The sequence below is a fragment of the Monopterus albus genome, unplaced genomic scaffold, assembly GCF_001952655.1.
Source record: "Monopterus albus unplaced genomic scaffold, M_albus_1.0 scaffold290.1, whole genome shotgun sequence".
Lineage (NCBI taxonomy): Eukaryota > Metazoa > Chordata > Actinopteri > Synbranchiformes > Synbranchidae > Monopterus > Monopterus albus.
In genome coordinates, this window is record NW_018128170.1 from 969124 (window position 1) to 994345 (window position 25222).

The 25222-nt window shown below is 41.0% G+C and overlaps 3 protein-coding genes and 1 long non-coding RNA gene across 5 annotated transcripts in view; 1 reads left to right on the forward strand and 3 right to left on the reverse strand.

Annotated features, from left to right (window-relative positions):
• Positions 1-3402, reverse strand: part of txlnbb (taxilin beta b) — an 8084-nt gene extending 4682 nt beyond the window's left edge. Inside the window, exons 1-3 of the mRNA XM_020622889.1 lie at positions 2857-3402; positions 816-1064; positions 351-442 (exon numbers count right to left, since the gene is read on the reverse strand). Of these exons, the coding sequence (XP_020478545.1) occupies positions 351-442; positions 816-1064; positions 2857-3049 (534 nt within the window). The 5' untranslated portion in view covers positions 3050-3402. The remainder of the gene's footprint in view (positions 1-350; positions 443-815; positions 1065-2856) is intronic.
• A 2048-nt stretch (positions 3403-5450) lies between these two features.
• On the reverse strand, positions 5451-19950 carry LOC109973364 (transcription factor HIVEP2-like). 2 transcript variants are annotated; one of them, XM_020622888.1, is made up of 7 exons: positions 19716-19950; positions 9697-13519; positions 8922-9076; positions 8600-8775; positions 8262-8360; positions 7152-7939; positions 5451-6330 (listed from the first exon to the last, which is right to left on the reverse strand). In XM_020622888.1, exons 2-7 carry the CDS (start codon positions 13417-13419, stop codon positions 5911-5913), a joined length of 5361 nt encoding a protein of 1786 aa, XP_020478544.1. In that variant the 5' UTR covers positions 13420-13519; positions 19716-19950; the 3' UTR covers positions 5451-5910. The 2 variants fall into 2 exon arrangements, with proteins under 2 accessions (XP_020478544.1, XP_020478543.1); XM_020622887.1 differs by lacking the exon at positions 19716-19950 and adding an exon at positions 15844-16125.
• Positions 19530-22660, forward strand: LOC109973369 (uncharacterized). Its single transcript, XR_002276808.1, has 3 exons — positions 19530-19609; positions 21784-21913; positions 22573-22660. It is a non-coding gene; the product is annotated as an uncharacterized LOC109973369 (long non-coding RNA).
• fuca2 (alpha-L-fucosidase 2) lies at positions 20027-25208 on the reverse strand. The gene is made up of 7 exons (XM_020622890.1): positions 24882-25208; positions 23852-24039; positions 23354-23693; positions 23067-23277; positions 22519-22709; positions 21758-21866; positions 20027-21032 (listed from the first exon to the last, which is right to left on the reverse strand). Exons 1-7 carry the CDS (start codon positions 25070-25072, stop codon positions 20895-20897), a joined length of 1368 nt encoding a protein of 455 aa, XP_020478546.1. The 5' UTR covers positions 25073-25208; the 3' UTR covers positions 20027-20894.
• Between the last annotated feature and the right edge of the window lie 14 nt (positions 25209-25222).

Below are 25222 nucleotides of genomic sequence, written 5' to 3' on the forward strand. Positions count from 1 at the left end.
GTTACCTGTATAAAATACACCTGGGAGCCAGAGATCTTGCTGACTGATAGGGGATCAAATACTTATTTCATTCATGAAAATGCAAATTACTTTATAACTTTTTTTGTAATGCATTTTTCTGGATTTTTTCGTTATTGTTATGTCTCTCACTGTTCAAATAAACCTACCATTGAAATTGTAGACTGATCATTTCTTTGTTAGTGGGCAAACTTACAAAATCAGCTGGGGTTCAAATCATTTTTTCCCTGACTGTATATACTGGAGTATATCTTTTTTTTTAAAGTATCCTCTGAAGAGAAGTAGTCCTGTTTTTATTTTATTTTTTTTGCCTTCATTCATAATCCACTCACCAGCTCAGCATGCTTCTTAATGATGGCCTCCAGTTTCTGTTCCGGAGTGTCCAGTTTGTTCAGACTTTGCATCAGCTGCATGGCTTCCTTCCCTAAACAGCCACAGAGAATTTGAAGTTAAACATCACCTGTAAGTGATTATCCTAGAACCCGAGGTGAATCTGATTTATCGCACATATTTACGGTATATGTTAATCTAAAGGTATTTTGGAATCTCTTTCTCGGACTACAAGAAGTCTGTCCCCCACACTGTAAATTAATAATTTTGGTGCCTGAGTCAACAGAAGCAAACTCTAAAAGACAAGTAGAAATAGTGTTTTACCTGCACTTCTGTTGCAGAAGTTTGCATTTATACTCATTAAGGCTCTGCTTACACACCTATCAGTTTCAGTACATCTTTCGCTGACTTAGCTGAATGAAACCTACCTCGGCTAAAATCAATACAATATTTTGAAAACAAAATACCTAGGTTTTTGAGCATCTTCTTCTCCAGTTTCTGGTCCTTGTGGGTGTCTGCTTCTTTGACAACTGTGACCTCCTCTGTGTCCTCTGGCTCAGCGGGAATCTCGATGGCCTGGTAAGTGCTAATGATGTCCTCCAGCTGCTGGCCCAGGTCCTCTGTCAGGTCAATGTGCTCACCCTCAGCTAGCGCCACCTCAGTACCAGAGGGTGCAGGACTTCTCTCCTGACAAGCTTCCATTTTCTGAGGTAGAACTGAAAGGGAAGGAGTTGGTTTCTGTGAGCAACTCGAGGAATAAAAGTGATATGTAATCTCATCCTAGCATCCTAAGGATTAGTCTTTTATGATATATTCTGTCATGTTAATACAGTTTAGCTCCATTCTGAAAGACTTCCCTTTCTGAATAACAATTTCCTGGCTGTATTGTGCAATATCTTTCTTGATTTTCAGTATGAATGCATCCAAGTCTGGTCAACCAGACTCGTTACCGTATCATTGCTTTGTGAATGTAGGGTTTAACTGAACGTACACTGTTTAATAGAATTTCAGGCTTTAAGAAAAGGAAAGCGAAGGCCTTGAGGCAAATTTATGAATTGGCTTATTGGGCTGTACAAACTGACCTGTCATGTTCCAGTAAGTCATGACAGTGCAACAGTGGCCCAGCATACACAATACTATGACCCTGAGACCAAAGCAGTTAAATGGAATTCAGCCAGTGATGATATTATTTACACCTGCACTTTTATTACTCTGACAGTGACAAGGACCTATAGAGCCAGACTGAGAGGTTAGCCAGTATATATAAAGTTAATTGGTATCTCTTTTGATGGGTCATTTTTTTAATGCAAAAATGCTGGTTCCACTTCCTCAAATGTGAGCATATGACAATAAAACATCTTTGGGTTTTGGACCATTTGTTTGACAAAACAAGGCATTTGAGTTCATGTTGGCCTTTGGGATTTTATAGGAAGTGTTTTTTTGTTTTTTTTTAGATGAAATAGTTAATTGAGAATGTAATTAGAATATTAATCAGATGAAAATGAATAATAAAAATAACTGTTAGCTGCAACCCTGTTTCACATATCTCATTAGCACTTTGGTACTGCAATCTCTTATTTATCTTGACATTCAAAGTGGCAAAAATGTTTGCAGTAGTTCTAATATAATCAGCAAGATCTCAGTGAGGATTTTTTAGTATAATTGCCCATCTTACAGACAGTGCAGTGTTTTCTTGGTTTTGATAACACTTTACACTTGATTTTTAAAATGTAAATTTAGGAAAATTGTTGCCTTGTTTGTTTGCTTTGAAAAAATTTTCAACCCCTTCCACTGTAAATGATGGCAAAGTGTTTTGTACCACAGTGATTGAAAGTAAGAGGTGTAGTGCCGCACTGCTTGTTTGTGGCTGTCTTGTGTTGTGCAGACTCTCAGACAGAGCCTGTTTACGTGCATAAATTTAGTGCAGCCTTCACGCTGCCTGTGCTTTCACAAGCAGAGCACATGGCACCTGTTCCAGTCCTCACATGCTATTTAAAGAACTTCTTAATATGGGCAAGTTATTTATTTATTTCTTATCCACTCTTATTGATGTCAGTGGTTGCATGTACGAAAGCTGCATTTTCCAACAAGTAAAACATCAATGTTACATAACTGACCCCATCTAAATTTAATATTTTTAATTGAGGCACATGTCCAAATGGAAATTCAACTACAAATAAATGGTTGTATTAGAAGATGTGATAAACTCTTTCAATGTCAAAACGTGCAAATGTGGTGATGCACAAAGAGAACATTTTATAAATAAAAATGTTCTCCCTCCCCCCAAATTAATCTTCTTCCACTCTCTGAACAAATGATACCGGCAAGTCTCAATGTGTGTAATACCTCTGGTCTTCAACAAACTTTGCAAGCTTCAGGTAACCATTAAATGCAAACATGTATATGCTTCTAAGAATAAATATATCATAAATAAAGCAAAGTTATTTTCATGAAATTTAAGTGTAAATGTTTTTGAAGAAGCAGGGTAATAAGTAAAGAGAGTCTTACCAGGACCAAGGGCCAGAAGGGGAAAAGAGTGTCGAGCGGCTCGAAGAGGCTGCCACCACAGATACAACAGCTGTGATAAGACCACCTCAAAATAAACCAGAGGAGCACAACTCACTTTGGTCTGAGAGTGGGAGGACAGAGACACAGAGTGTCTGTCTGTCCAGGACCCACACTGGTAAAAGAAACAATCCATAGACCTCGGATTGTTTGCTTAGAGTTTGACCTACAGTAGTGCGAAAACAAAGTATATAATTTCGATCAAAACACTTCATCTTTTAAGGGGTTTTTTCTTAAAATCTTATGTATCCATTTCTTGCAATGCCACTGCTGCTTTAAACCAGTGAGGTGCTAATTTTATTTTAAGCTGGGATGCTGTTAACAGCCATATAATTATTCTAACAAATGGGCCTGACAGGCCTAGTCACTAAGCAGGAAAGGAAAAAATGAACTGTCTCCCTGATTGGCCAGAATTAGAACAGACCTCTTCCCCAGCTCAGAACCAGAATAATATGCTGTAAGATCACATCATTTCCTCACTTAATATATGCTTAACACGTGCAGCATTTACTTACAATGCAATACACTGCTGCTGATATACACTGGAGATTATGTAGTTATGCTGAATTTCTTGCAACTTGGAAATGGTTGAATAGTATCCATGAGGTAAGAACTATTTTTGGAAGCAATCGTTTATTTTCCTTGTTCTGTATTATGACTGCAGTAATAACTTTTCACCAGAGGATGTCACTGGTTGGAATCTCTCCACTTTTTCTGGAGAGTTTTTTTTTTCTGCACTCCCCTTGAAGATAAAATGTGGATGATTAAATCTAAAAACTCTTTCTTGTGTGCTCTGTAGTGAATTATGCCGAAGGAAAGGTATAGAAGCCATTGAAAACAAGAAACAAGCTGCAACACACGTCTTTGGGTTAGAAGTATATTCTTTTAAAACAATTTTGAATTTAATCTGAAAAAGTAGAGCACCAAACAATAAATTCCCCATACCATAAAAGAGGCACTCCATCCTGACAGGCCAGTTTTGATGCAGATAGCTGAGCAGATTGGCTACTGAGGTTTATCCCTTGAAAAATCTTAGCTGAGAGGTAAATGATCTGTCCTCTGTTTGTTTTACAGGGAATTTTGTAGACATGAGAGGCACAATGCAGTTCAGTAAATATGAATGCACAATAAAAACAAAACACAAACACAATCTGAATGCATACTGTATGCAAAAGCAAATAAAAGGCGTCACTTTCCCGTCACATTTTATGAGCATTCTGCACCATTATCACGACAAATAAATTACACGACCATGAAATCAAAGCTACAGAAAGGAAAACACAAAATTAAAGCAGTGCACCTTTAAATGTTTTTCATGTAAACATGCTTGAACATAGTGTTTTCTGATTGTGAAATCCGTTCTCAAACTGGTAACCACTTTTTTTTTTTAAAGATGAGACACATGGTGTTCGCAATCAACACTATGCTATTTTCGCCCTCATTAAACCTTTATGTCAACTGAAGACATTTTTTCCTCTTCAAAAGATATAAACAATCCACATAAAAAGTTTTCAGAATTCAACACTGCAAAAATAGTTTAAATCATAAAAATACACATATATATATATAGATATATACAAAAAAGAAGTAATGCATTTGGTGAGTGATTACTTACATTTTGAGCTGAAGCACAGTAATAGTCAACCAACTCACTCTGTTAGCATCATTACTTTAATATTACTTATAGTAAGTAATATTGATTTATTCAGTTACACTTGAAATGCAGGAAAATGTACTACTGACAGATCATCATAGCCCCTTGAGTTTGTGTGCAGTTTCTTCACACAATGAGAAATGTGAAAAACAACTGGAATGTTTCAAAACCACAAGAGAACATAACATGCTTTACTTCCCCATTTCCACAGACGGAGTCAGTTAAACATCAAAGATGAAAGTGCATCATCAAAACTCATAAATGCGTATGGTCATCTGTATAAGAGAGAAAAATTCGGTTTAATCAGAGCAAAGACATAAGATCAAAAGCAATGCCAGCGTGGCTCACTGCATAACTGCATCACTGCTGCATAAGTACAGATATACCATATAAATAGTAGTCAAATATTTACCAGTATCAATAAGTGCTTATGTTCTAATATATAAATACATCTTACAGTATTCATAATTACATATTAACTTCCTCTATTTTTGTGCAATAGCAAATCCCATGCATTTTTACCAAGATAAAAACCACAACGTTAAGAAAAATGCGACTAATATTTTTTAAGATTGTTTCACATAAATCAAGCTGTATTCATCTGTCAGCAGGATTGACAGAACAAAAAAACAAAAAGCTTTCCTGGAGCAAGCTCTCCGGCAGCGCCAACACTTCAGAATAAATATATTATTCAACAACAACCTTCTGATAACAAACCGAAGAAAAGCAAAATAAAGGCACAAACCCTTGCCGCTTGATTAAAAGCACCAAACTGCACAAGAAGCATCTATTTAAAATTTGGTCAGACTGTTTCATAATACACATACCTTTCCCCTTATAAATAGTCTTTATGTACTTCACTACTGCATCACACTTTGATATGCTTACATTAAACAAGTTTATTTCAAAGTACACATACAGTAAAATACACTGTTTGTATGCATCTAAGAAGGAGTATATATTAAGGACATTTGTACAGAATCCATAAATATAGTTTATGTGCAATTGTACGCAAACTACTATGTCAAACAAAGGCATATTAGCATAATATCATCCATATTGCACCTGTACCCAATAATGATTCTCCCCCTTGCTGTGTGTCCAGTCATTTCAGAATCTCTGAAGAGAAGAGCACATCAGACAGAACAGGTTTCTTCTTCACTGTGAAGGTTTGATCTCCACTCAGATTTTAAAGGAGCTGTCTAGGGTATGTGCTAGACCAGATGAAGTGTTACTATATTGCCTTTAATGGAATAAAGATGAGGTTATGAGCCTAAAGGGTTGCAGGCAGAGTAGAAGAGCATCTGTTTCTGGACCAGATCAAGGAAACAGAAAAGGGGGCCTTAATGAGGGTCTTCTGTGGTAATCTTCAGTGAGGCGATGGCTTTCAAGCAGGTCTGGACATTCTCCTCCTGTCTGCTGTCCCCAACACTGGAACTGAGGCTTTTCTCCTGAGTGGCCTGATGGGAGGACAGCTGGTTCTGGCTTCTGATATCCTCTCCTCCCATCTGGGGCCCATGGACAGATCCCTCCCTGCTTCTGCAGTGCTGACCCTCACTGCTCTGTGAGCTCAGTGCTGAAGAGGGGATAACATCAGTGCTCAAGGAAGGCAGGGAGTGTAACATTTGGAGCCCTCCAATGGGAACAACAGGGAGCAAGCTGTGGACCTGCTGCTGAGAGTGAAGAGGGAGGTGGCTGAGGACGTTCTGGTGATGAGAACCGGCAGCACCAGGCAAAGTAGAAGCCAAGCTGCTCCTTTGATCCTGAAATGACACATTGGCAGTGTTACGAGCAGTTTTGCAGAAATGTGAGAAACACAACATTATTAAAGCCATTTTCCTTTCAGTTGCTAGAGGGTCGGTCCAGTGATTCAAAACAAACTGCTCCTAACTGCATTTTACCCCTCCCATTACTTTCTGTTTCAGTCTGGCAGCCATAGTTTCAGACTTGTAGCTGCCTACAGCTCTTCTATGGCTGGCTGAAATGACTACTCATGGTTCAAAATCACTTCTTATAACCTTTGCTAGGTGGCACACGGGTCTAATTTACAGACCGTACTTTGACAACACAGGGTTGGTAAGATGGAATAATAACAGAAGAGCTGTAGGCAGCAGAGTGTCGTGGAGGAGGGGCAGAATAGCTAAGAGACACTACGTCCTGTATGTCCTGTCTTTGCTGTATCATTTGATTTATCAGACAATGTGTAAAATATTAATGTACCTTTAAATTAAAAAACAAAAATTAGCACTTGAAGAACATACAGTAAGACCCCTCCAACCACCATAGTCCATTAAAGGATAAGGCTTGAAAAGACCTAAACCAACGATCAGTAGTACATCACTTCACAATTTCCCTACCCTGTCTGTGGCAATTAGCTCCAAGCCCATTTGTTCCAGCTGAAGATGTAGCTCTTAAAAAATGGGTCGTGAATACTGTATATACTTCCATTTTTTAAAAAAGGCTAATAAACTTTACAAAACAGCTGGACTTTTTGAATTACCTTGCTGAATTCAAGGATACTTTGTGAAAGAAGTTTGGTACTGCTTTATTGAAAAGTGGGTTTAGGACGCATCATGCTACATACCATTTCCATTTCAAAGCTTCCTTGTTGTTGAGTCATCTCCATCTTTGGCTGGAGTCTTGTTTTGTCACTGCTGCCTTTATGTTGGTGCGAGCCTCTACGTGGTGAAATGGCTCTCAACACAACTCTCTGCCGGCCCCGGACCGAGGGTTCTCGCTTTCCAGCCAGCTCTAATCCAGGAGACATAGGTCGTTCAATTGAGACTGGGGAGAGGTGCTGAATGGGAGTGAAGCTAGGTGAGCCAGGTCTCAGTGGGGAGGTATCCCATCTGGGAGAGGAGCGACCTCGTGGAGAAATCTCTCGCCTTGGGGATGGGTAACGCAGGCGTGAAGGGGAGGTCTCCCTTATGGGAGACTCCCATCCAGGAGACAGCAGACAAGAGGAGTAAGGATCGAAGAGGAAGCTGGCCTGGTCTGGTGACAACATGGTCAGAGAATCTTCATCCACAGATTTTTCTCTCTGGTCATTTGTGAGGACAGGTCGCTGGTTTGAGCACATCCGCCTGCCAGAGGACTGCTGACGGATGTTGGTGCCAGGTAAAGACATGAGGGTGCAGCCATGGATGGCGGTGGTGGCTGTAACTGACACAGAAGTAACTCCACATGGCTGAGGACTTGTACTTCTTGAATGCAGCTTTGGAGTGGAGTCTCCCTCATATTCATCGTCCTCATCATCTTCTTCATCAATTTCGTCAACTTCTTCATCCATGCCATCAGAGTCCTCTGCGTCTGAGAACTGGTGTTTGGCTGTCACTGACACCTCTGTCTTGGACTCTTGTTGGATGTCGTCTACTGTAAAACACAAAGGAGGCAATTTAGTTTGAGTTATGTTGATATAATTCAGACATTTGCAAGAATATTATTTTCAAGTTTGTGATTTTACCAAAAACGGTCATCAGGAGCAGAACAAAACTTTCCCACTGATTCCTGAGTTTCCAGATTACTCCCTAGGACCCCATATGAACATTTGGCATCATGCAAGGATTTGAAACATCTAATTGACAGTAAAACCCCTTTATAGGTTTTAAAGTAAAACTGGACATGTCAGAAAGCTGCCACCATGTCTCCTCTCACATCCACTCTTGCATTAATAGTGAATATACCAGTGTCTTACCATGTTCCTGAATCTCTGTCTCATCCATCGTTACCGACACTCCTAGTTCAAGACATTTCTTCATGTGTGCCTTTGACTTCATATGTTTAGTTAGGTTTCCTGTAGAAGGATAAAACAAGTAACAGGTCAGGCTTGAAGTTTTTGGTTACCATTTTTCACTTAAAATACCTGCATTTGTTTTTCAAGAAGATAAGTGTTCACGTTAATTTTATATAAGCTTGTGTTCCCTATTACAAGAGGGCACTGATCACCATTAATAAATGGAGGCCCAGCTCTGAAGGTTCTTTCAGTAATAGAAAGTGGAGAAATGAGGCAACTGAGCTGCTAATTTTGCCAACCTTTAGTTTTAAAAGCAAAGTTGCAGACCCTGCAGATGTATGGTCTCACATCTGTATGGGTCCGGATGTGTTTTTTCAGCATGCTCGGCTTCTTACAGCGAATGCCACACTCCTCACAAATGTATTTTCCCCGGCCTCGACCTCGGACATATACATAATCTTCATTGGACTTGTACCTGAAACATGCATACAGTCAATTTTTTAATAAAGAATTAAAACATTAAGCAGACTTGAAAAGGAAGCAAAATCCTTAGGTGGTGCATGTTCTGTCATGCTGCTGTTTGTTGCCAGTATTATTATTATGATAAATAATATGACTGACCCTCCCTCAAAGATCTTTATGCGTGTTGGCACAGTCTGGGTTGTGGAAGCCTCTCTCTCTTTCCACTCCTCCTTGGCAGTTTTCACTCTGCAGCTGTCTTTCACCCTCTTCCCGTAGGTAATGTCCACCTCTCTGGGCTCCGGTTTCCTCTGCAGCTGAATCAAACGAACGAACGTTTTGTTAACATCCATTCTAAGTGGACATTGTATCGACAAAGCAACATGATGCTTTCAGTATTGTGTGTCACACTTTGGTGTTACACAGCAGGTTTTGCAAACATGAATTATGCTGCTGCTGAGGAAAAACCTAGTACAAGTTATTAAGATTTTGTTATTTTTGAAATGCTAAGCACATTATTTTCTTTGTAATAATATATCAATGTTATCACGCTACATCCGATTGAGACTAAGACTTTAAAGTCATATGATATACATCTGAATTTTCGACTTTTTTTTTTTTTGTAAATTCAGAGCAAATGACAAATCAAAGTTCATTATGCCAAAATATGAATAATAAGGCCCTTCAAACCTCACTCCTTTAAAATGGTTATCTCTTGCTGACATTAGGTCTAGGCAGCTTTCTACCTTGATAGTGTGAGGTGGAATGTTGCCCAGTGCAACTTGTAAGCATTTGCTTTATAACTAGATTTCCTTTTTTGGAAAAGGGGGTATTAGCAAGACCAGTGAAGTATGTCATAAATAGGGCTTTATTCTTAAAGTTTAAAAAAAAGTTGTGTTGCTTTAGAAACATTGCAGCGATGGGATTATTTTCTCACCTGTTCCATGGTCTGCCTCCACAGTATGAGGGATGAAACCAGCTTCCCAGTGCCAGGCTGACACATGGCAGCCACAGTGTATATAACCTTGTCTCCCCTCTGTTTGGACCGCAATAGAGCCAGAGCAGCACCGGTGCTCAGTTCAAGAGGGTTGGGGTTGTGGGAACTCACACACCAGGTGGCGTACACAGAGGAGAAAGGGGCGTTACTGTGAGAGCAGCTCGGCTTGGTGTAGTTGAGATAACACCAGCTCACACCTGTCGTCGTGCGAAGACTTGGAAACTGAGATAACAGTCTTGAATGCTCGGCGTCTGAGATCAGGACGTCTTGACTGGTAACCAGCTGTGCCACCATATCCATCTGCACTTGTTTCTCCGTGCCAACTTGTGTCACTTCGCTGATGGATATCATGGAGTATGGAGGCGAGCTGGTTTCCAGGGAGCTACTTTCCATAGCTGACTCAACGCTGTGGTCATTGGCCTCTGCCACTTTTTGCTGAAGTGTAATAAATTTATTCCTACGGGAGTCATCCTGAGCATGAGGTGTGGATGAACCCTGCATCTCTGACCTGTGCCCCTTCTCTTCACTCAAATTACAGTTTCCTAACTCCACAGCACTCAGCTCCTCTACAATCTGTCCAAACATTCTTTCCTCTTTCACACGTTTTTGCTGCTTGACCTCTATGAACAGGTCCAGACTGCTGGCAGGGGAAAGCATTCTTTTGTTTGTGCCACCACTGGAGGCGTTAGTAGTTGAGATAGTTCTAGAAGTCAGAGAGAGAGGGATGCCTGTTTTGAGTTTAGCTGATGACAAATCGAGGGCTTCAACACTGAGGGTATGTGTCAAGGGTGGTCTGGTATAAGCTAGTACATTATGAGAGGTGAAATTTCCAGACATACACAAAGTCTGATTCCGAGAGGTGGTTGTAGTGGAGCTAATACAGTCATAATGATCGTCAAAAATCTGTGATACTGAGGTGTATGTGAGACTGCCATATGATGGCACATGAGTCTGTATTCTTACAGGGACCAACAGGCTGGGATGTGACAACTGGGGGAATGTATTCCCAGTGGAAAATATTGGCAAAGTGTAGGGCAGAACAGCAACTCCTGTGAATGGAGAGGAGGTGCTGCTGAGGTATTGCGGAAACACTTGTGATGGGACTTGTGGTACTTCAGTTTCCATATTCAGTGACTCCTGTCGTACCAAGTTTCCCCTTCTTCTCTCCTTCACAGCAGAGTGGCCAACGCTGTCCACGTGTCTAACTTTGGATGTTGGAGAAAGACTGCCATAGTCAAATGATATGCTGCGAACCTCTGGGAGCTCCTTGCGCAAGTTACATGGCGCCTGCTCTGAGGAGGAGCGTCTCATTTCATGTTGTTGACGCTGGTTCAGCACAGAGAGGGAGTGCCCACTCCCTGGCACAGCTAAGAGCTCTAGTGATTTGCCAAATTCATCTTGCCTGGCTGGAGAGACTGACTTCAAGCTGTCCTCCCTGTCAAATGAGAAAGTAGAGCTATAAGATAAGTTACTGTCTTGGCTCGGACTGCGGGAGAGACTGGTGCACGCAGACTCGAAACTGGATTCACCAGAGGAGTGCTCAATATCAGCTAACCGTAACCTTTTCTTTTTTGGAGGCAACTTTTCTGGAGGGAATTGTGCTAAAGTTTCACTCCTTTGAGGCCACTGAAACTCCTCCATGTGCTTCTCTGGCTCCTTCACCTGCACCTCTGGAGCTTTTTCTGGACTGTCGGGCTCTACCGTGACCCTAATCTCTGGGACTTGTATGTTGGGCTGCCGCACAAGTTTGGGGCCCAATTGAAATAACTGCCCTAGTTTACTATCACTACTTTCCATCTCATATGATTCACATGCCTCCATAGCTTGAAATGAAGATACACCTTCCTGTCTCTGCCCATGATAATTGTAGGATTCAGACTGTTCAGTGTGAGGCCTGTTTATTGAGTTTGTGTGCTGAATAACTGAAATTACATTTCCTAGGGTTTTTCGAGCAGAAATTTCAGGGGTCATTGATATGTCCATGTCACACCTATCCATCTGTGTTAGCATACTCAAAGAATGTCCTTTCCCTAATGCCATAATGCCCACTGCAGCTTGTTTTGAGTCATAGTCTTTGCCTGAATCAAACATTTCTTCACACTGTTCACCATGGCTCTCATACTGATTGGGCAAGTCGTCCTCTTCTCTTTTCTCTTTCCGACGTTTCCGTGTTGCCAATTCCATGACATGTCGCTGATGGCTCATATTAGATGCCACAGATGGGTAATTGTCCATTTCCAATCCTGAGGATGAGATGCCACCTTCACTCATCTTTCCATGGCTGTCAGTATCTCCATGGCCATCGTGCGCAGAAAGTTCAAAAGCAGCTTGCCGCCTGAGTCTCCTCATGCCCCCAGTGCTTGTTCTCTCATCAAATGAGTGGCTGCCTCTGAGGGCCTGAGGCATAGTCAGACACACTGCTGAGGATGTTGGCATCGAGTTGCTTCTGATCAGAGGCCCCACATCAGAGCCAGTGTCTAACTGGGGTTCTTTTGCCTCCTCTCTCGTGAATGTCTTTGTGTTTATTTTGATTGACTCAACAGTGTCTTTTTCCTGGGTGAAAACGCGGGAGACACCTTTTTCTGTGCGTTTCCCAATATATTCACTTGAGTCTGTGCTGCAGGTCATGAAAGTTGTTGTCTGTTTAGGGCTTGGCCTGTAACACTTTCCAAACATAATTTCTTGATAGGATTTTGCATTGGTATTTGGAGGACCAGTCTGATGCTCGGCACTCTCGGAGCGTGAGAAGTAGCCAGAGTCCGTGCTGCCCTTGCTAGACTGACTTGGGAGGGACAGATTGTGGTCAGAGTCACTGCTTCTTTTTTCAGAGAGCCTTAGTGCAAGCCTCTGTTTGATTGTGCAAGATTGAATTGCATGGCTAGCCTCGGCAGCGGCAGGAGGTGCATTGATTTCTTGGAGCTGGGATGAACCATCCTGAGCTGTCACTGATGTGGCTCCCTTTTTCTGAGCAACAAGATTTAGTACTTTTACAGCAGTGTTATCTGATCCCTCCACTGGAGAGTCCAGCAGCAGGAGCGGGTCATTAAGAGTGTCCTCGTCCGTGTCCGTGCTTTGCTCAGCATCAGAGAATAACTCTCCTTCCCCTTCAAAAGACCCCTGGTCTGTATTGGCATTGTAAGAACCAAGCTCTGAGAATGGCACTGTTCCAGCTTTGACTGAGTGAGCGTGGGACTTTCTGTGTTTGTATAAATTACTTTTGGTTTTGAAGGAGAATCCGCAGGGAACACATGGATAGGGCCGTTCCCCAGTGTGTGAGCGAATATGTTTTTTAAGCACACTGGGTTTGGCACATGCCCTTCCGCAGTAATCGCAAACATACTTTCCAGGCTTTTGTGGTTTCTGTTCCACCTTACTCACAGTCACTGACAGCTGATCCATGCTTAAATGGGAACACTGTTGGTGGACTTTAGGTGAACTGGGGGACTTCCTATGAGATACAGGCCCTGGAGACTGTGTGTCAGACATTTCTTTGCAACCACCTTGACCTTCCTGCAGTTGTTTGTGCCGCCCCTTGCCTTCCAGTTCAACTGATGGACTCCTCCTTGTCTGTGTGGCTTCTGAAGTAGATTTTCTTTGTGCAACATTTTTGTCCTGACCTTCTGTGGAGCTTTTCACTCCTGCAGTAGTTTCAAGTGACTCCATGAATCTAATGTCAATTTGTGATTGATTTTCAAGGCTAATATCTGTTATGTAACTGTAGTGATATTAACATTCATGTGAATTGATTGTAGGGAGGGGTCATCTGGAAAAAAACAAGAGAAATGACAATTAACAACTCAAATATGCAAGATGAACGGCACTGTAAACACATAAAGATGCATAAATCAGAAGAATGTTATACTCTCAACAATCGATTTCACTGTAAAATCTAGCTTCAAGTTTGCTTCTTGAGCTCAAGAGCTATTCAAGGATGCTTCCCAAAAGTCTTTCTAACTAAATTGGAGTAAAAGCAGGAGTGGCAACCTCTAAAAAAAACAGAGGTACTTCATATCAATCCTGGCATATGCCCCAAATTTGCTGAAGCCCTGTGGATGTACTGTACCTAGATGAGTGTAGGTATTCAGGGTACCTGCCAATGGTGTACTATGTGTGTCATGAATCTAATCCTTTGTCACAGTTCCATGTTCTTTCAAGAAGCTTCATCAATCTCAAAGGCCAGTCCTTTTCCTGAAGTGTCACTTTATTAGAATATTAAACTTGACAGTGTAATAGCCACAATACACCAGCTACTGTAGGTACTTTTACTTTGCTCTTTATCCCAGGTTTAACTTTTTACTTCTTCAAAAACTTTTTTGTCAACATTGTAGTGTATTAGAAAAAAATCTAAACTTTACTGGAGGTGCCAAAAATAGTGAAAATGATCTACCTAAATAAAATAGTTAAAATTCAGCAGAAGATGAGAGGCACAGTTTTGGAAAAACACCAAGGTATTGGTGTTAGACTGTGGGAAATTAAGTGTGACAAGTCTACCTACCCTTTTTATTTAATACCTACATAAAATACCAAAATATTCTCCCTTTATATCCGCTACTGTTGCATCTGGTGTTGGTATCATATAAGTTTAGGTTCTTTACCTCTTGTGAAATTCAAACCCTTTAACCTGTTTCAGTTACTGTCCTCATCTCCACAATGAGCTGCACAGGACCACATATTGTACTACAAATAAACATGCCAGACTCCAACAAGAAACATCTTTATCATCTTTGTGGTTAAAGTGAATTGGCTTTGCCACTACGCTTTCATCTCATACCGTGGGGATGGGTCTCTGAGGGCACGTCATTTCCATCTTCTCAGTATCAAATGCTGTCCTCCCTAACGAGGTTACGTAAGATTATCTGGTTCAAACCCTCAGAGTTCCCCTTAATTAGGACATCCTCTGACTCTCATTCTCCTTCTCTCACTCCCTCTCTTTCTTTGTTAGCATGCCAGACACTCCTCCAGCATAAACCAGTGGATATGAATCCAAGGTGACTCCCGAGATGCCGAGATTTGCTTGAAAGCAGCTGTGAGGACGATAATCTCCTCTTGGTAATTTTTTTTAACTAATGCCCATTCCCTCTTTTGGCTGTTGATTGTTCAGTAGCTCTGCTTTCAGGCAGATTTGAGGGCTTCATCCAGAGCAGGGTAGAGAGAAAAAGGCATACTGTATGAAGGATGGTGGTGGTGGTGGGGGCTCGGATTGGAACAATCCATGTTTCTATGGGGAGGTTTACAGAGGTACTCTAAGTGGGGTGCCTGGGGCTAAAAAAATTCACAGGCCTGGTAGGGAGCTCCCCTTCAAGGTCGGTCTGACCTCATTGCTTAGTTTTCATCCTCTGTGAGCTACGAGGGGAGCAAAGGGGAAAATAGGTGCAGAGTGACAGTGAGATAAGACCCTCAGAAACAGTGCATACCTTTGAACTAAGGCCAATAGAGAGGAACAGAGCCGACATATTCAGTCTCATTGATAAGTCTCCCCGTAGATTCACACTTTTTGTATGAAGACTAGCAGCAGACCTTTCACTGTAAATTTGTCTTGCTCTGGGCAACAAGCCCTAACCTATACGAAAATATATGACACAGCAGCAATGACGTACAACAACAGGAGGCAGGTGGGTGGCAGTAGGTGTGCTTCAAAATGACTGTGGGCTGAGTGTGGTACAGTATGTCCGCATGGATGGAGAAATGACTTCATAGAGACATTTGTTTGAGCAGCAGACATTCATGGGCCCCATCCCTTACTGCTTTCAACATACGAGGGGCAATGAGCAAACACATGCTGGCTATGGAGAGCATTGTTATGCTGCTGCATTCCATCATTAGAAGCTAAGTTGGTCATTAAAGGGAACAGGCATGAAGCCTCATGCTGACAACAAATCCATATATATCATAAGGAGATGACCAGCTTCAAAGAGGCTGAATGCTAAAACCCTGTGTGGTACACTAACAGCAGCACAGCAGCACATATCATGCAGAATAAATCAACAGTTCTCACTGTGATCAGAATGACATAAAGCGCATGGGGGAAAAAGCCCCGGCTCGTGCAGCAGCTGACATTCCGATATCAAATATAATCCTCATACAGACCTGACATTTGAATAGTCCCCTGTCCCATATCGACAGTCACATGTGACATTCCTCGTCCTGCATGGTCCTTTTCTCCATTCTCCTCATGTCTGACTAACAATAATGAAATAAATTAGAAAGGTAAAGTCCCATCAGTCACGAAGCTGCTGGCTGACTGGGTGTACATTAGAAGATCTATTGATGCGAGCTAGTCACCAGAGAAAATACCCAACCATGACGTGCGGACCCAGGCACAAAAATAGCAAAGGGGCCCAGGGAGGGATTACACAACAGCCCACGTTTAAGGACGCTTTTCCTCTCTCGCACTGTGTTTCAAAGCACAGCAGCAGCTGCCTCGCTCTACACACAAAGTGGGGAGTTGGATATCATGATGGGAAGAGCAAAGCATCACCTTTCTAGATAGCCGCAGTCCATTCATCCACATATTCAGTCATTTTAGTTTAGTTTGAAATGATGCGATCTGTATGATCAGGTATACATATTAATTAGCTGTTAAGTATCTATATAAATCCTTTGGACAGAGCATGTGAATATATGCAGAGCAGAAGAGAAATGTAGAAGTGGCAAGTGCTTTGAAAGGCTAATCACATGGTGCAGCAGCTCTGAATGTACATTTCCTACAGCGTGATCCTATTCAGTATGTATATTGAGAGGAGCTCAATGAAAAGACAGCATGTGGCTGGCTGTGAGGATGCTGCAAAAATTAGACATAATCTCCAAATTGTGAGACACCCACAGCCTGTTCAGAGCCAGTTCTTCCCGTCACGACAGGATTTGCTTTGTGAATGGAGAGAGTCGTGATGAGGGTGTCATTAACACAGCAAAACACCAGGACAATACTGCAGATTATGTGCAGCTGCAAACCTCATCCTGTGAATCAGATGTATGAGTTCAGTGTTGCATGGTGCTATTACAGCCTCTACATTAACGCAACAACTTAAAATCTAAATACTTCCTCTGACAATTTCACTAAGTTAAAGTGTTGCTTGTTGTTGTGATTGTTGACAGTATTCTCTCGAGCCCACAGGCTGCATTGTCATAGCCTGTATTTATAACTGGACATTATAACACTCATTGGGACAGGGGCTTAATTAGTACATTTACTTAACTAAAAAATGTGTTTTTTATAATACTGCTACTCTAGGTACATTTACAAATCTGAAGTACTGTGTTGGACTGTTTCCATTTACACTTTCTCCACCACATTTTATAGGTTTTACTTTTTACTCCACTACGTTTCTAATTGGTACCGTTATTCTGAAAATATATACAGATTTTGACATGCAAAACTTTACACGTGCGCTTTGATCAAACTACTATAGATTGTTATAGGTTAAATGAAACTGTGTGCCTGATGATCACCTGGAATAGATGCAGGTAGAACATAAGACAAACCACTGAATTTGACCTGAGTGAGGGTTGGGTACAGCTACAGCAGGTGATCAACTGCCTCCCCTGTCAAAATACATACAAGCAACGAGACTTTTCCCCTGATTTTGATTGGATTTATGTTCACTGTGTCATTTGTGTGAAACATTGGCCATTCAGCACAATATAATTTACACAACTATACATACTAAACCCGCTTTAACCATGAAATTGGGTGAGAACAACTGGGTGCCTCTATGAATAGGTCCTTGGTCTGGGCTTGCACCAACTGCTTTCTATGGCTAAGGCATATTTAACAGAGGTCTTCCTCATAACATAAAGTTTACACAGCAGAACCGAGGCTTTAAACTTATGACAGCTGACAACTGAACTTCACCTCCAAGTTAAAAATCCTATCCAAATGCCAAGCTTTTATTTCCTGCAAAGCAAAACTGTCATTTCACAGTGGATTTCCTTTGGAAAACTTGCCATGAATGTGGAGAGAGCGTACTGACAGAGCTCCTCCACAGTATGGAATTGCAGAGAGCTATTATTAGATGCAGCCTCTAACAAGGCAAAGATGAAGTTGAAGCTAACTAACTGCAGTGCAGCTCAAATCCATTATGCTGTATTCAGTATCTAGAGAAGTAGCACTAAAATGGCTGATACTCAATGTGCAGTGAAGGTCAAGATGCCTATCTATAAATATAATGGTTTGTCCCCCAGGATGTTCCATGCTGCCTGGCATTTCCCCTAACTAAAGCTACACTGCAGCTCTGCTGACTGGCTCAAATCTGCCACAAATTTGCATGTGATTGAATCCTGCAAATCCGCCGGACTACTAGCGGGCCTCTAATGATATTAGTGCTAAAACAGGTGGGAAGGGAGGAGAGAGGGGGGACAACAGAGAGAGAGAGAGAGGTAGTGTATTTATGAATGGAAGGAATGAGTTTTTCCTCCCTGCTGGCTGTCATATGACTGACTGACAGACATTTCTTACAGGGGACACTGTAGGTTGAACAAACTGATACAAACACCAATAAATATTGTACAAACCCTAAAGCCCCCGCAAGCCATCATGTGTCACTTGGAGCATCATTAGTTCATTCAAAAATTTTCACCCAATTCATTTTTTGATTAGCCTTCGTTTCATTTATCCATCTCTTTAGGTCGGCCTCTCAAACAAGGCATACTTACATGCCATTATCACAGCAGTACCTGAAAATAATCTGACATGATTGTGTTTCCATGGCAACCATGCCAACGTCTGTACCAGTTTCCCAGTTCCTGTCTACATACTGTATATAATTACTACCGCAGACTACAGTACAGCGCCAAGACTGCAGAGATGAGTGGAGAAAATGGCTTCAGTCACACTGACCACACTGAATTGTGGTCAAACTCTGTTTCAGGTTATTGTGCTAATAGATGTAATGTCGTCTGTTTAAATCCTACAATATCATATTACATTAGACCAAAGCTGAAAGGAGTAGTCAACTAATAGATTAGTCAAATCAATCAGCAATTATTCTGATAATCACTTAATCCTTTAATCCATTTTAAAGCTGAAATCCTTCAACACCATCATCCTTCAATAAAAGTACACTTGATATTTTGGGGTTTTAAACCAATGGTTGAAATAACTTTTGCCTCGGAAAAACTTTGAAGGGCATCTTTCACACATTTCTTGATGATTAATTTAAACAATCAAGAAAATAAAACGCAGATTAATTGATTAGTCTCTCTGGTTTAAATTACATACCAGTGTCAGATGGACAAAAATAGTAATATGAACATGTCCACTTGGATTCTGGGACAATGGAGGGGGGGTGCGGTGTCGATTTCAAGTTCCCTGAAATCATTCATCTGGACAAAGCGTTTGTAAAAGCTGTCATGGGTAAATCTTCATGATACAGCTGCAGTTGAAGTAAATTTATTACATCATAGGTCAAGGCATTAAACTGTTACTAACATCCCATTATTACATCATAGGTTAAGGCATTAAACTGTTACTAACATCCCAGCTTTAAGCTTTAGTTGACTGCTCTGTTGCATTTTACAAACATTGACTGAGTATGGAATAAATGTTGGCCAACTGTTATAAATGTTTGTCTGCCTTCAGTAAAAATGGGCAGCGATACTGCATGTCCAGTCCACTGAACATTAGCATCCTCACACCTTACTGTTGTTGTTTTTGTTGTTGTTTAGGGGACCAGCTGTCATGTGCTGGGGATAGCCTGCTGAAGGGGGGAAATGCACGGACGTGAGAACCCCTTGCAAACCCCCCCATCTGCACGTCATGGAACATTTGCAGAAGAGGGACCTCCCACCTTAAAGGCGTGCAACAGAGAGCAGACACAACAGAGAGAGCTACGCTGCACCGGACTCACTATCTCAGGTGACAGATGCACCTACAGATACCGTGAAGCTGCGGAGGAACACAAACAATTACGGCTTTAAAAACACATTATGACCGCGGTGTGAAGCAGGTAACAGAGCCTTACCTGTCAATGTGCATCATGCAGATAACTTCATTACGCCGACGTAACCGAAAACGCCGTTTTGCCCGGTCGTCCGTGCACAGCTGGGTTGCAGAGATCCGCTATGTGCTCACGGTGTGCTTTAAAATGTCCCGCACAGTTGTGGTACTATTAACGATCAACAGAGGGCGCCAAAGGACACACAACCTAAGATTATCCGGCCAGGAGTGCCAAACTTATCCGATGCTATTAAAAATGACAAGAAAACATGACTTCTTTTAAGGTTACACGAGTTTGTATATTAGATCAGAAAGAAAAGATGTTCGAGACTTGAATATAAATTTGAAAGCCGATTTAATTTTATTTAAAAATTTGTTTCACATATAGAAATAGCACCACTGCATTTAGTGATGCAGACTGCATAAAACAAATGTGTAGAAAAGTGTGGCAAAAATCACATGTTGAAACATTTGTCACATCTACTCTTAATCTTTCCTGAGCTAGAATGGAAGACCTTGATCATAAAAACTGTTTAGTGCAAAAATAATGATCATATATGTGTTAATATTTATTTCCCACACACCTTATTGAAATAATGCAAATCACAGACAGTCCACCTCCATTTTTTTAGTTGTTAATAAATCAAATATTGTTCAGATAGACAGCACTGCTGCACAGGTTCCCACAGATGTGTTCACTTGTAGGCTGCTTTGCTTTCACTCCATCTGGAAAGCGTGGACACTGAGCTGCCGACTATCTGGTTCCTTTCTGCTACACAGCCTGTTACAATATAGGACGAAACCTTGAAAGGGTCTGACTCAAACCTTTGATTATTTCCGCTGCTGCAGAAAATGCAGTTAACAAGATCCCTGAAAATGCCTGTTTTATAGGAAATTTACATACATTTTTAGTTTTTGGAGACTTTTTTGTTTTACCTCTGGCAGTTTACTTTTTAGTTTTGTACCACTTAAGGTCATTCAGACTTGAACTGTTTAAATCAATGTAATAGCCTAATAAAAACAGGAAAATGAGGGTGTTCTAAAACTTTAACAGTGTACTTTTTTGTAGATTTCCCACAGATTTTCACTAATTTCAGGACAGCTAGATCAAAAGTATTTTGTGTGCTGTGCTCAGCGGTTTATTTATTTTTTGTCCTCTTCTTGGATGACCACTCTGTTCCTCTTCAAGTGAAATGGTTTCCCTTTAACTGGCACCTGTCAGCTTCAGCGTCCAGGCCCACTGGCATGGCATCTGGCTGAAGGACAGCTGGGGCAGGACAACCTGCAGTCCACTGGGCTTTGCAGGCTCCCACTTCAGAGGCCCGTAACCAAGAAGACCCACCTTTTTTAGAACAAAAGCAACATGTGAACAAGGCTGATGCAACAGAGAGGGAGAACTGCTCTCCCAAGATGGAGTGTTGTTATTATTGAGCAAGGTTAGAGCAGTCTGCTGATACAGTGACCCTTTAATTAAATTCTGGCCAGTCATTTCTTTCACTGCTGATATGATGGTGGTGGTTCCTCCCTGACCACAGCTACAATAGAGCAATCTGTAAAACCTACAGCTATACAGATTTCATTTATTCAGTTCATCAATTATTGCTATTAGAGCTGAGACACTTATTCACTTCAGAGAATGATTTGGCATCTACATCAAAAATCAATTAAATATTTAAAATATTTTAAGCAATTACTCTTTTGTACTGGCTTTGCTATATTTTGCAGTTTTTTTTTCTCTGGTGTATATAAAACATACATTATTAGATTTTGGTCACACAGAACAAGGCTTTTGAAGACATCATCTTGGGTTTTGACTGTGGTGGACAGCTTTCACTATTTCCTGATGTTTCACCGACCTAATAGTGAATCACCCATCTGTATGTACTGAGTGGCACTGGGGTGACAAATAAACTAGTCAGTGCCCTCTGGTGGACAAACTATACAAAAGTAACAACTTTGGCATTTGACTTCTTGGTACTTAAGAGCTGCCATATGTATATATGCCAAAGCCAACAGGTCTGTGACAGTTTAATAGTGACAGATTTATCAGTCTTGATCTGCTCTTACCTGAGTCTGTCCTTGTTTAACCACAGGTTCATTCAGAATCACAGAACCATTACTGGGCCACTCCAGTAAAATGGCAAAGATGGACTTTTCCTTTGGTCTGGAAGTGTACCTGTTGAAGATAAGGCCCATTCAGGAATTTTTAACAAAGGGGCAGAGGTAATGTGTTTACCTGTGTTTCTTTGTTGGTTCTCAAAATGTAAAGAATGGAATTGGATGAAAATGTTTGGAGGTAGGGACAATCCATTAGATTTTGGTCATCTTTATTTCAGTCTGCATGGGACATTTACTGACCCATTCGTGGCATTTAGTAATCACTCACGACTATCATTTTTCTTGAATAACTTTCAAACTAATAATGATATCAATGTGATCCCAGATTTTTTTATGCTCAAAGAATCATATTATGAGGGTCAAACTGTCAAGGGAATATTGAAACTAACCTGCTGTACTACCAACATTGCAACTCAGCAAAATTTAATGAAAACTGTTTGTACACATTGAGGTGCACTTCCTGTTTGAAGAAAGAAGTAATGGAAATGCTTGAGTTTTCACAAACAAATCCCACCTTGCTGTTCTGTTCATGGGAGGATTTTGTTTTACTAGAATATTTGGAATAAAAAGGGAATATTTTAAATGTATAGTACATTTTCTTTCAAAAGGAATCTACAGGCTCAAGGTGGAAACTTATGCATTTATTGACACTATGCATAATGCAAAGTATCATAGGATCGCTGTAAACCAAATATATTATATAAACCCACCAGACATGCGGCGTGACACTGTCATTCTGAGCTCGCCATGCTGTTGTGTTGTAGATGGCCTCGCCGTTGACCTTCATCCACTGACCCATCTGCCTCAGACGCTCCTCAAAGATCGGAGCGATTCGTCCATCGTGTGTAGGGCCTACGTTGATCAGCAGGTTCCCCCCACAGGACACAGTCTCTACCAATGTCTGAAACACATTTCAGACATAAAGGTGATGTTGAACGACAGTGCATCATTACCATGTTAATTTTGACACATTAGTATAATTAATATAAACAGTACCATCGCAGTGAAGACTGGGAGCATCTACCAGCCTCTAGTTTAGACTGAGGTGTATATAAGTGACACTAACTTGGATTATATAGAAAGGACTATTTCTTTACTGTCCCTCTCAAATTAAATGCTTCAGTGGTAAAGTCGTGCTAAGCAAAATTCTTCCAATCAGACATTTAACCATAAATCATATTTTTCTTAGATGGAGCAGTCCAACAGATTGGTGACATGATAAAATACTTTACAGAAGACCAATATTTTTGACTCTCACCGCCACAAGCTGCTTGGTAGTGAGGTAGTCACTGAGCGGAGCTTCACGTCTATAACCCCAGGACTTTGAGTCGATGGTCATACAGTTTTCCCATTTGTGTTTGAGCAGGTGTCCTGGCTGGTAGCGGTCATCACAGGTGTAATATCCACCATGGGTGCATATGCAGCCAGATCCCCAGCGATCGTTTGTCACCACTGTGTCTCGCACTGGACTGAAGTAAAGCAGATTTTATTCAGTTCAGTTTTTATATCTATCATGTAAATATTGATTAATTTTCTTTTCATTACCTGTCATTATAGAGCCAGGCTAAAAAACCTGTGCTGTTCCAGTACTTGTCAGGCGCGTTTCCATCCCCATCAGACCACAACACCTCTGGCTTGTACTTCAGAATCAGCTCATACAGCTCAGGCAGAGTTTTACTGGTAGGAAAGTAATTTGTAGTGAAAACATTGGCAGCGTCCTGTTCAAAGAGTGGATTAAACCACTCAAAGAGGGAGTGATACAGCCCTAAACGTAGGTCACTGTTCGCACGGAGAGCACTTGCCACTTCCTCCACCAGGTCTCTTCTGGGTCCAATGTCCACTGCATTCCAGTTCCAGGAGTTTTTTGAGCCCCACAGTGTGAAACCTGAGATATATAAACAAAACAATATATCTTCTGCATGGCTGAAGGGATGAAGCATGGCACTAACAACCAAATATTAGACTTTTTTTGTGGCAATAAAGTAACTCATCTTTAAACAAGCAAAAAATACTGAGTGACAGGATGTCAACCATGTACTCTACCCTCATGGTGTTTTGTAGTGAGGACGATGTACTTCGCTCCAGATGAGGTGAAGATGTCTGTCCATTCTTTGGCATCAAAGAACTCTGCAGTGAACTGTGATGCAAAGTCTTGATAATGGAAGTCTGGAGGATAATTCCTCAGCATAAAGTCAACATACGGCTTTAGTTTTTGCTTCTGCCAGTACCACCTAGAAGAGAAAATACAAGCAAAACAGGATAAAAAGAATGTGCATAATTACTGTATGTCAAATAGTTGGTCATTGAAGTAAAGTATAAGATTTTAAGAAGCTGGTAAATTAGTAGTGCAGCTAAAGTTAGGTAAAAAAGCAACATATGTCTAGCTACCGGTAAATTAGTAGTGCAGCCAAAGTTAGGTAAAAAAGCAACATATGTCTCATTTTTACACAAAATACAGTTTTTTGATTCTTTCAAACTTTATAACACTCGTTCCTCCTTTGGTGTCTAAACATCATATAGGGCATAATTATCCTACTGTTAAACGTTGCCAAATTAATCCAAAACACACTGACGATATGAAAATAAAATTAATAACCTATTTATTGCACTACTTTTTCAAAATAGCGCGCCACGCTCACGCGCATTACTGAGCTGGCACTGAGCAAAGTGTAAACAAAGGTTGCTCTTAATAAAGTAGGTTGTTCCAAGAATATTTCTATATACCCATTTTCATAACAAAAGCCGAAATCCAGCACAGTGCTGAGTAACTTGAAGCTCTGTAAATACCACTAATATGATTAAACTTGTTAATAACCTATTATAATACCTTAACCTCTTATCATATCTAATACCTTTTTAATGCAAGTTTAAACTGTATCCAATTTATTTTCAAGGAAATAAATTAATAATAGGTTATTATTAAATCAGTGACCAGCTGACTAATTTTGCCTGGATATCATCAGCAGGGTTCATACAGCTCAAAGTGTCAACTTACTCAAGAAACCCGGTTGTCTGTGAAATTTAAATCATCCCATAATATATGTAGGTGCTAGAAATAGGGACCAGAACTCACCAGAACCACTCGCTGCCGAAGCTCGGGACAGAGAAGACTCCCCAGTGTATGAAGATACCAAGCTTAGCCTGGTCGTACCACTCTGGCAGCGGTCTGGAGTCAATGGACTCCCAGGTCGGTTCGTATCTGGCTCTGCTGGTGCTGATCATCAGCATCGACAGAAGTAAAGAAACGACTGTTAAACCTTCCATTTCAGGTCGAAATCACTTGCACAAAGTGATCTGGGTGCACGGGTTTGCTATCACATGACAAATTCATAAACAGGGGAATCACATGATAAAGCGACAGTAGTCAAACAGGATAAAGCGACAGTAGTCAAACAGGATAAAGCGACAGTAGTC